The following is a 10926-nucleotide window of genomic DNA, read 5'->3' as shown; positions in this document are numbered from 1 at the left end:
ATACAACCCTTTGGCAAGTAGGTCCTCAATATGATATTGTAAAGTGTTGAGGAGGAGGATAGCATAAAGCTGAGCATAAAGCCTGCAGTCCAATGGTCTCATGTCTATCCCATAATCTCCCACAAGCTATTAAATATATAGCTTGGATGCCACTACCGAGGTGAGCTTTACTAATTATACATCTTTACTTTCATGCTTTTTGCAATTTTCACCCACATTCTTTGTGAATATTGAACTCGATCCTACCATATATACTAATTACACATCTTTAGTTTAATGCCTTATGTAATTTCCACCCACATTCTTTGTGAATAATGAACTCAATCCTACCATATATTAATACACACTTAATATTGTTTCTTCACATCCTTGTAATGGACCCACCTTAGATTTATACCCACATGTTTTTACCCCTTGGGGTCGCTTTTAACCAAAAAGAATAGTGTGAAGAATATATTCCCCAAGGGCCCCTATTCCAACTTGCATGGAGCTTTCCCTTAGAAAATTGCATCAATGGGTCTTCCACTTTGCCATGAAAGAGTACACCCTTTCAAAAATTTCAATATAAAAGGCTAAGAAAAAGTTCCTTGCCCACACGTATTCTCATGAGCAACTTTGATCCTTGATCTCCTTTAAATTTTACCTAAAAAATTATGCTCTTCCAATAATGCTTTTCTTGGGGTCCCTCATCAGCAAAACAAAAGTACACTTGACCACCTTACCATGGGCCCAAACATCATGTTTCTCCATCACCCCTTTGCATTTCCTATTCAATCACCTTGCACTTTTCCTATGAAAATTGCAACCTTAGGATCTTTCCTACCAAAAGACCAAAGAAAACAAATGAAGCATGACTTTCTCTCCATTTCACTTTGATGTCTACATTGTGTCATAGTGTCAAATATTCGTGTTTAAAAAATGAAGTAATAAATTATCTAAGGTACAACTGTCTCTCCACCACAACATGGCTTTACCGTCCCTTCGCCTCTTTGCATGTTTCTTTTCCTTTTTTTTTGGATTGAAGAGTGCATTACACAATCTTCTCATATAACTGGCTTCCAAAGATTAAATAGAATACAAAATTGTTGCATTGGAATGAACGTACAATCATACGGCACTAAGAGTCATTGATTTTTGAGGTGACATTCTTTATAAAATCAAACATAATAACACTCTATATAAAGGTACGTGTGTTAGATTTTAATTATCATTAGGTATTTTCTACCTTTCAAGAATATTGTGCAAGCACCCAAATTTTTTTGGTAAACCTTTCATATTATCCTCCACTTTAAAGTCGTTAAAGACTAAAACAGTTTGGTCAACTAGCATTTATCTCAATGCACCATTTAGCACTTTGTGTTCTTGTTGTAAGGGGACAAAATTTTGTAATGAAACTTCAAAGATGCCACAAGTTGAAATTTATTTACATGTTTTTCCTCCACGAATGGCTTTTCATAAAGGACTAGATTAAATATTAGCCTACCCACCATTGAAGTTTTATTTACATGGTTATGTGTTAGATAAGCATGAACCCAAGAACAACTTATAAGTAGGGTTTTGAAATGATTTTATGGTTATCTAAATATAATTCCTTGAAAATTGTTCTAAGTACTTATGGCACACCACTTCCTAGGGTTATTGGAATTTGAATAGAATATTATTACAATAGGATAATAGATTGAATACCTTAGGATCTTAGCATGGCTAAGTAGCATGTGTTTGTTTGTACTCACACACCCATACCATTAGTGCACCAAAATTTTGGAATTTCTTGCACTCTTTCATTAATTCTTGTATTAAGTTTTCTTATTTCATAAGTCCTTGAATTGAGTTTTCTTATTTTAAATGCCTTAGGATCGTAGCATGTGTTTGTTTGTACTCATACACTCACATCATTAGTGCACATGAACTTTGGAATTTCTTGCACACTTTCATAAATCCGTCTATTACGTTTTTCTTATTTCAATAAATGTTTATCATGTCTCCCTTTTTGGATCCTTTTATCTTTGTATTACTCTAGTTGAGTCAAATGTCTATGTCAAGTGCCTTAGCTACCCTGCCTCATTCCTAGGATTATCTTTGCACCTCCCACCTAGTCCCTCCCATATCTAGCTACCTAAACACCCCCCCCCCCACCTTCCTCCTTTAGTGTCTTATCATTATCCCCCCCGCACCCACCCCCTGCCCAAAAACAAAAACCCACATCACTCTCTCCCATCAAGCACACACAAAAGCCAAGTAAAAAAAGTAAATCCCAATAATCACCTACTATAATGAGCACGATAAACCTAGGCTAAGAATAATTTTTTTTAAGTAAAATGTGCAAAAACAACACTACTAGAGCAAGAAGGTGAATGAACGAGTTACCATTAGAAGTTCCTGAGAGAGAGAGAGAGAGAGAGAGAGAGAGAGAGAGAGAGAGAGAGAGAGAGAGAGAGAGAGAGAGAGAGAGAGAGAGAGAGTTTCATATTAGCGCCCATGCAGGTTAAATATGACCAATGGGGCCAAGATAGACATAGTACATCAGTTGGACTAAGATTCTAACAAGAGCCATGGGGATTACAAAAGATAAGGAAAAGAAAAATAGTAACCCTATAGTAACATTAGCTAATGTGGAACTTTACAATAGGGAGATACATTTATTAAAGACTAAATGGGGTTTGTCTTTTTTTGGCACCACATGTTTCTGTAAGACCTCATCTAAACTTTAATGAATAAACTAAGTAGTGAGGTTGAAAGCATTAATCTCCCCTAGCCATAAAACACAACTAATAAGAACATGTTTATGTGTGAGACCCCATCGAAATTTGAATGACTAAACTAAGTAGTGAGGTTGAAAGCACAAATCTTCCCTAGCCAAACTATTGATGACTTTTCATATGAAACTCACTTGATAAGAATAACATTGATCAGAACTTTTCATTTGAAATGCAATTAATAAGAATAACATTGGACATGCCTTACCAACTTGTGCAATAGGAAGCACAAACTCATATTTGAAGTGCCCATGGTCTCAAGAATCTTACATGATTAAAGGGATCTCATTTTCCCTAACACTTGGAGTATTTGGTGTTGTCAAGAGTTTCATAACCTAAACTTTCTCATGTGCTGCTCTTTGATGGCAGAATAATGAGTTGCCTTCCAAGAATTTTTCCTTGCTACCAACACCCTGAGTTCTATTTACGTCAATGGATTCATCTCTTCATTCTAAATGTGGTAGTAGTTTTTCTAGATCCTTAATGGACAAAAATATGGACTCGTCTCTTCATTATAAATGTGCATGGAATAGGTGCATGGAATCATGGGAAGTAGTATGGTATAAAGGTAAGTTGTGAAAGCCTTGTTGGTTATACTTATAGTCATTTATGGTTGTGAAGTATCTATTATCATCTCTAATCTTGCTTTTAAATTAGAGGTGATTGAATTGGAAGGTAATTTGGGTTTCTCTTTTCAATTTATGTGGTTTTTAAAGAATTTGCACTATATAATCTTTCTACATATGCCATATTTTTGTAGAGGTATATGCTAGGTTCATGAAAATTTATATTTGGAAGGTTTATGTCTTTGACCAACTTACTGCATATGCTAATATGTACATAAATTTGGAAGGTCTTTGTCTTTGACCAAGCTTGGCATCAGATGTCTCAAGTACACATTTGTTTTGCTTTTTACATCAGCCCATGCACGCATATAAAGTAAGCGCATGGTATGTCAATTGCCCTCTTTTTGAGGCCCTTGAAGATTCTTGATTTTCTAACTAGGTGATGCTTAGGCACAATTTTCTTTGGATGAGAGTGCCCAAGGTAACAAGCTAGTGTCTCATGTGCATGAGGGACACACATATAAGAAAAAAAAAATGCCCCATCCCAGAGCTAGAAAATTGTCATGGCACATCCATGCCTAGTCCTATGAGTCCTATGAGAAGGCATCCTAACTAGCATTTGGAAGCCCATGATCACCCCCACATTACAAATGAAGAAAAAATACTTGCATGACTCGTATGAATTTGGGATATCTAAAATGAAGACCAAGACAAAGAGGTGCAAAGAAGAGGGGGGGAGGGTGCAACCATCATAAGGTTATGATCATGCACCATTTCAATGGTTTCTTATAGCCCTTGCATTAAATGACAAGGCAAGAGCCATGAGATGTTTGTGAGGATGATATTTAAGAAACAAAATAATCCAAGATAGCAAGCTGATTTCATTGTTACTAAACAAGTTGATTTTAGGCTTTGTTGATTGAAACTAATTCTAATTTATTTTGTCTTTGTTGGTGTTTATCCTAATGTTATCTCCCTTGTACAAACTAAGTACTTACCATGCTAAGATAGAGTTCTTACCAATTTAAGTCTTCATCCAAAATAAGTAGCAAGAAAATGTTGACAATTATGTCACCTAGGATGATGCTAGGTCCAAGGATATTGAGTGGATTGATAATCGTAAAACATAGATAGGTCTAGAAGAAAGATAGAAAGAGAGGAGGAGGAAGTGGTGCCCAGGGCATTGAAAAATAGTTCTTTCTTTACATGTACTTAGCAACGGGTGTTCTTATTCATTTAAATACACCATCATTTTGAAAGCGTGTTGAAACCATGTGGTGAGCTTACATAAGGATAATGGGTTTTATTATTCATTTAAATACCTTATCATTTTGAAAGCATGTTGAAACTGTGTGGTAAGATTACATATCCTTGGATGGACCCTTGAGAAGAGTCTCAATGGCAACTCTAGTTTCAATTTATAGTCTTTATCATCTAGAAGAGAGATAGAAAGAGAGGAGGACGGAGTGGTGCACAGGGCATTGAAAAATAGTTCTTTCTTTACACGTACTTAGAAATGGGTTTTCTTATTCATTTAAATACACCATCATTTTGAAAGCATGTTGAAACCATGTGGTAAGCTTACATAAGGATAATAGGTTTTCTTACTCATTTAAATACCCCATCATTTTGAAAGCATGTTGAAACCGTGTGGTAAGCTTACATATCCTTGGATGGACCCTTGAGGAGATTCTTAATGGCAACTCTAGTTTCAATTTATAGTCTTTTACCCTTTTAAAAAATTTATTATGCACTTTCGAAAGATCCCAACCCTAGCTAGGTGCTCGCTAGGTAACAAAGGAGCACTCCCAAAAAAAAACAAATTTCCTTGATTAGGGCAAACAATGCTAAGCCTTTTTCATGGAAGATTGAAATAAATTGTGAGGCTACACATTACATTATCGATACACTTTACCCAATGGAAGAGTTTAAACTTATAGTTTTGTTTCACTTGAGATGTTTGAGTGTACAAATATATATCAATGTACTTCTCTATATCTCTGTTATTATATAAAGGAAGAGTTTTACAAAGCTACCACGTGACATGAATTTCGAGGTTCGAGAAGAAGAGGAGGAGGCACGAGGAGGTTGCGGTAGAATTTGAATTTGGAGGTTTGCGAAGCACAGGTTAACCAACTAGTTCCAAGAAAGTTCGGCAATTTCATCAACAAATACTCAAAAGCGGGCGTAAAAGAACATAAGAATTAAATCATCATAAATAATAAGCACCCAAAATGATTTTTAAAATTAATTAATTAAGCACCGTCTAAATATGCGGCTGCAAGGTTTCCGTGAAGGTTCAGCAAAGCTTATGAGATGCGGATACACTTGCACACACAATTCATGTACGTACTGTTGATAAACCTTACATTTAGCATCTGAACAATAATATGAGCTATAGCACAACAGCGTGTGGTATGTATTTGGAGCTCTAAGGCATATCGGGTGCACGAGGGCATCTAAGCCAGCCCAAGCTTGAGGTCCAAAGAGTGGTCGTCCTGCTGCACACCAACGGGAGGCTTGTGTGGAAGAGCATTAATAGTACCTTGGTGGTGGTGGAAGCTATGGAAAGCTTCTCTGCCTTCGTCCCGATCGAGATACGGAGAAAGCAATGGCCATTGTGGGGGCGGAGAGGAGGCACCAGGGGGCGCCGGGAAGAAGGCAGCGGCTGGGGAGCGCGAAAGTCGAGCCGTGCTGGCGGCGTGAAAGGTGGAAGGCGAAAAGGCAAATGGGTCGTCGAGGTGGTCCTTGAAGGAGGATGCCGGAGAGAAAGAGAACGCGGGGAAGGGCTCTGCTGAGGGGAGGTAGAACCAAGGGCCGCCACGGGAGGCGGCAGACTGGTGACGCTCCCCAAAGGAGGAAGGGAAGGAGAACGCGCTGCCAGCTCGGGAGGAGTGCGGGGCCACGAGCGCGGAGGCGGAGAGCCTGTGCGGGCTGCAGAAGCTGTAGAATTGCCGGCAGCCCCCCGCAGCAGCCGCCATTGCGGCCGCCGCCTTCTGGGCTGCAGTCCGACTGGCCTCAAACTGCGCCTTCTTGGCCTGCTGCCGCTCCCTCTTATGGGCGTTCTGGTGGCCACCCAGCGCTTGCGAGCTCGCAAACTCGCGGACGCAGAAGTGGCACTCGAATTTGCGGCCGTGTTCGGCCGGCGCACCTCCTTCCACCTCGCCGCCCCCGGAGGCCGCCACTGCGGCATCATCTTCGTCCATCAATACCCTCTCCTCCTCCTCCTCCTCTTCCTCTTCCTTCTCTATTTCGAGAACGTGATCCTCTCTCCCTCTAGGCCTTTCGAAGAGCTGCGACAACTGAGCCTCCGCCTCGGCCTCGTGGACTAGCTCTTGCTTGACTGCTGTCAAATCGTCCATATCTGCCTCGGCGAATGCCTTACTCTCTTCTTGTCCATGCAGCTGCTCCTGCTGATACCTTGCTGAAGCTGGTGCATCGCCACCCCTCACGACCTCGAACCCGAAGAGCTTGAGAGTTAAATCGCCGCCGGTGATGGTCTTTGTACAGCTGGTACTCTCTTCTGCCAGAGGAGGCGGGATTGGCGAATCAACCTGTGCTGCCTTGCAACTGGAGCCAAAGAAGTCTCTGATGGGCCTCAAGGAATTGCATGTAGACATCTCAGAACGAGCAGGGGTGGGTGTTGCAGTAGCACCTCTGGAGGGGAGGAGGCGGGAGGTTCCGGTAGCTAAATCGGAAGCGCATGGCACGCCGGCTGCTTCTTCTTCTCCTTCTTGATCCACGAAGACGTACTCGTCCTCGTCCTCGTCCTCGTCCTCGTGATGAAGCTGATTCCACCACCTGTTGTGCACCTCAGGCTTATATCCACCACCAGCCATTACTTTAGCAGCACCATCGACCCAATCCATCTTCAACTCCGACTGCGACATCTCAACAGCAGCTGCAAGCTGCCGGTTTTCATGTACTTCTTGATCGATACCAACAGCTGCCAGCTCCTCCCGTGGGCGCTTGGGTGAAGCGGTGGAGCAGCCACCACGCAAGCTGAGAATCTCTTTCACGTCCACATCATCGGCGCCGGCGCGGCGGTCATCCTCGCAGCTATTGTTTTCAAAGGGTGGAGCTCGGCCAGCTGCTAGCTGTACTTGATCGGCCTCTTCGACCTTGAAGCAGGGGTCCACCGACCTCGTCATCGCCCAGCTCCTGGCCCCTGCCGCAGCAGCAGCTGCATGATGACCACCACTGCGGCACACACTGCTGTCCCTTTTCATGTTCGTCGACGTCGGTCTCAGCCACCACTCAATCTTTCAATTGATCTCCCCCCCGCACAAAATCTTGTACAGAGAATCAAGCTCCCATACAACCTGATGCCTTCGGAGGTAGACTCACTGATGCTGGCCCCCAAACTTTTACACTGATCACATGCTGGGAATCATCATGATCACAAAAGGCCTCGCACATGGGCGCATCACATGAGACTCCTCTCGGAGCACATGAATTAAAGAGTAATATTACCGTAAGCTGATTTGCCCCACTTACAAGCCTTCGAGGACCAAAGTTGGAAAACACCTCTATTATTGATGCCTTTACCTACTGCTGCTAGACAGAAAAAGCACTCACGAGCAGTGTTGAGCAGCAAGACGGTGAGCTGCAGCCTGCAGGAGCTGCAAGTGGTCATGTGAGTTAAAAGAGCTGGTACACAAGGGCTTTGTCTGGGAGACAGTACACAAGGCGAGATATGGATAATGGGCGCAGATGAGAAAGAAGGGGGTTGAAGTACTACTCGACAAATGGATACGCATTGGGCGATGAGAGAAAGGAGGAAAGATTAAGGTGATGAGTGGGAGATGATGCTGCATATAAAGAAGGCCGTGAGAATAAAGAGGTATGGGGGTGATGTCATAGCAGGACGAGTGGATTCGCTAGGGGGAAGGCCGAGGAGGGGGGGCCAAAGCTAGAACAGGGTGAAGCAGGTGGTGCAGAGTGAGCCTAGGCGCCAGCTCATAGGTAATAAACAGTGGCTTGTGGGGGGAGGAGAAAATTCTATTCTACTACAGTAGTACCGTCAGCTGACATGGGCGGAGGGAGGGGACGTAGGCTGAGCTACGTCTAGGGAGATGGACAGATCATATTCTCATCAAATTTGGAGAGAGAGAGAGAGGGGGTTAATAACGTGGGTAGAATGCGACACGAGGACGAGTCATACGACCGACCAACGGTGGGACTTGAACTCGGTGAGAGAGAGAGGGGTATTAACGTCGGTAGAATGTAACACGAGGCATATACGACCAACGGTGAGACTTGAAAGAGAGACGGTGAGACTTGAAAGAGAGGGGACTTGAGAGAGAGCGCATATGTGAGTGAAACACAGAGAGAGACCACACGCGCGCAAAGAGACAAACAGGGAGAGATCCCGAGGGCGCCACCTATAGTGGGGGGCGGGTGACATGCCCAGCAAGAGAATGTCAGAAACCGGGATTTGTTGCATACGAGGGACGGCCAACGCAAGTGTGCACACCCTGGCTTGTCTGGCTGAGAAACAAACCACGCGACAAAAGGAAAATAAATAAGTAGAAGGAAAGAAAAAAGAAACAAAAACAACGACGCGCAGAGAGTTGTACACTAGGCTAGGGTTTACAGTTTTCAGACCCAACGGCGCGCGGCTTGTCAGTGTTGTAAACAAGTGGTTTTTGTTGCGAGCCGTGCGTTAAACAATCGACCGAGCTGCTGAAGCGCAAATAGGGGATTGCCATGATACGCCGTACACCGTGGCCCCACCACCTCCGATTACGAGTCTACATTAGGAGTTTTCAATTTCTTACGTCATTCCCACTTTCACACAATTTCAAGGGCGTTACAACCTTACAACTTCCAGCTTTACTAACGGGCTGTTCCCACGGAGGGCCACCCCATTTCAAAAATAGCTCAAGCGGACATTCCTTTCTCCCTACGTCAGGCACGAGGAGGCCCTTCCTTGTTTTCAACTTGGGGACTTGAACCACCAACATCCCTCCATCTCTCAAAAGGGCAATGCAACATCAACCACCCTCGTTGCTCAACACCTGAGAGCTTGCAGGAGCACTGAAGGCCCATTTTACCTATGCAAATAGCCCCTATCCAAGCGTGACTTTGAAATCCTTCCCCTTTTCTTCTTCCCTCTCACACCATATAAGGTATGTGATTAAACAAAACAAAATTCTCACCTTCCCCCTCTCACACCATAAGGTATGTGAAAACAACCCCTTAAGCTCGCAATTCATGCTCGAATCACAAGGAAAAGCTTTTAGTATGCCCCCATAGCTCACTTCCACATTTGCTTTCCATTCCCTTCCCCTAGGTGCCTCCACATTTAAACCAGAGCCCTATACAATATGAAATCATGCCAAACTAAAGTTGATCTCCCCACTTGTACAAAGCCCAATTTTGGGCATTCCAATGGAGGGTTGGGGCATGTATTTTGAAACCCTGCCTTTGCTTGGCATTGGTAATTGAGGGGTTGGAATCCATTTTCAGCAAATAAAATCATCTAAATAGTCAACATGACTAGCGATTGTGTCACAAAAGCATACCCAGTCTGAGAGGGATGAGGTAGAATGTGGAGGGTAGTCTGAAGTGTTTATACATTTCCTTACCTTCCTTCGACGAAGGGAATATAGGAGGTGCATCGAACCTTATCACACCCTATGGAGATGGTGGGTTGGCTCCTAAATTCATCAAAACATGTGCCTCAATCCAAACCCACTTTCAAACTCCCATATCCTCTATAGGTAATATTCACTTCCCTTACTTTTGGAAAGGCACTATCACAATTTTCCACCGTCCTAACACTTCTCGTCCAAATGTAATGCAAACAAAGATGGCTTGTCATTCATATGCACTTCCATCTTTTCACAAGTAAGAGCTATCCCAAGTCCCAAACCCCTTCCCATAAACTCCATGCCTCAGCTTTAGTGTATGCATGTTGCTTCTTTTCCTTTTAAGATTGTTTGCCAAAGGACATCTCAAGCTCACTTCATGAGCTTTTCCTACCTCAACTATTTTTTAATTATCTTTTATTCTAAAACCTAGGTTGTATTTAGCCAAATTGATCGTCTCTTCAAGTCATTCTCATGGATTAAGTTTACTTTTAATATGATGGAATACGAAATGCTTAGCTTAAACCTCACTATTCCATGACCTGTTCAGAGTCATTCTTTTTATTTAGGATCTCCTTAGGATACATTCTTCTAGCTTTTGATGCATTAGCATGGTTGATTTAATATTATCCTTACATAATTCAACATTTAAGGTTAACTCATACTATTCTCAATATTTTAAGATCTATGTAACCATGCATGGGCCATCTCTTATGGAGTTTTAGGTTTATGTTCACAACAACTCTATCCTACATACATGGGCAATAGCTTCAATAAATCTAGAAAACAAATGTAAACAGGGACCATCTCTTTTGGATTCTTAGGTTTATGTTCAACAACTCTATCCTATATGCATATCTCAAATGCACATGGGCAATAGCTTCAATAAATCTAGAAAACAAATGTGAACATCCACATATAACTATTGACATTAGTATTTTAATATGTCCAAATAATATTATACATCCACATATTCTACATGCATGGGCAATAGCTTTAATAAATCTAGAA

At 42.4% G+C, this 10926-nt stretch overlaps 1 protein-coding gene across 1 annotated transcript; it reads right to left on the bottom strand.

The window, feature by feature from the left end:
• Positions 1–5544: 5544 nt before the first annotated feature.
• On the bottom strand, positions 5545–8809 carry LOC147636798 (uncharacterized). Its single transcript, XM_086800346.1, has one exon. It carries the CDS (start codon positions 7549–7551, stop codon positions 5782–5784), a length of 1770 nt encoding a protein of 589 aa, XP_086656472.1. The 5' UTR covers positions 7552–8809; the 3' UTR covers positions 5545–5781.
• Between the last annotated feature and the right edge of the window lie 2117 nt (positions 8810–10926).

The sequence above is a fragment of the Cibotium barometz genome, chromosome 7 (assembly GCF_041138505.1).
Source record: "Cibotium barometz isolate CiBa-2024 chromosome 7, ASM4113850v1, whole genome shotgun sequence".
Lineage (NCBI taxonomy): Eukaryota > Viridiplantae > Streptophyta > Polypodiopsida > Cyatheales > Cibotiaceae > Cibotium > Cibotium barometz.
The sequence above is the reverse complement of the archived record's forward strand: the minus strand, read 5'-3'. Positions and strand labels throughout refer to the sequence as shown.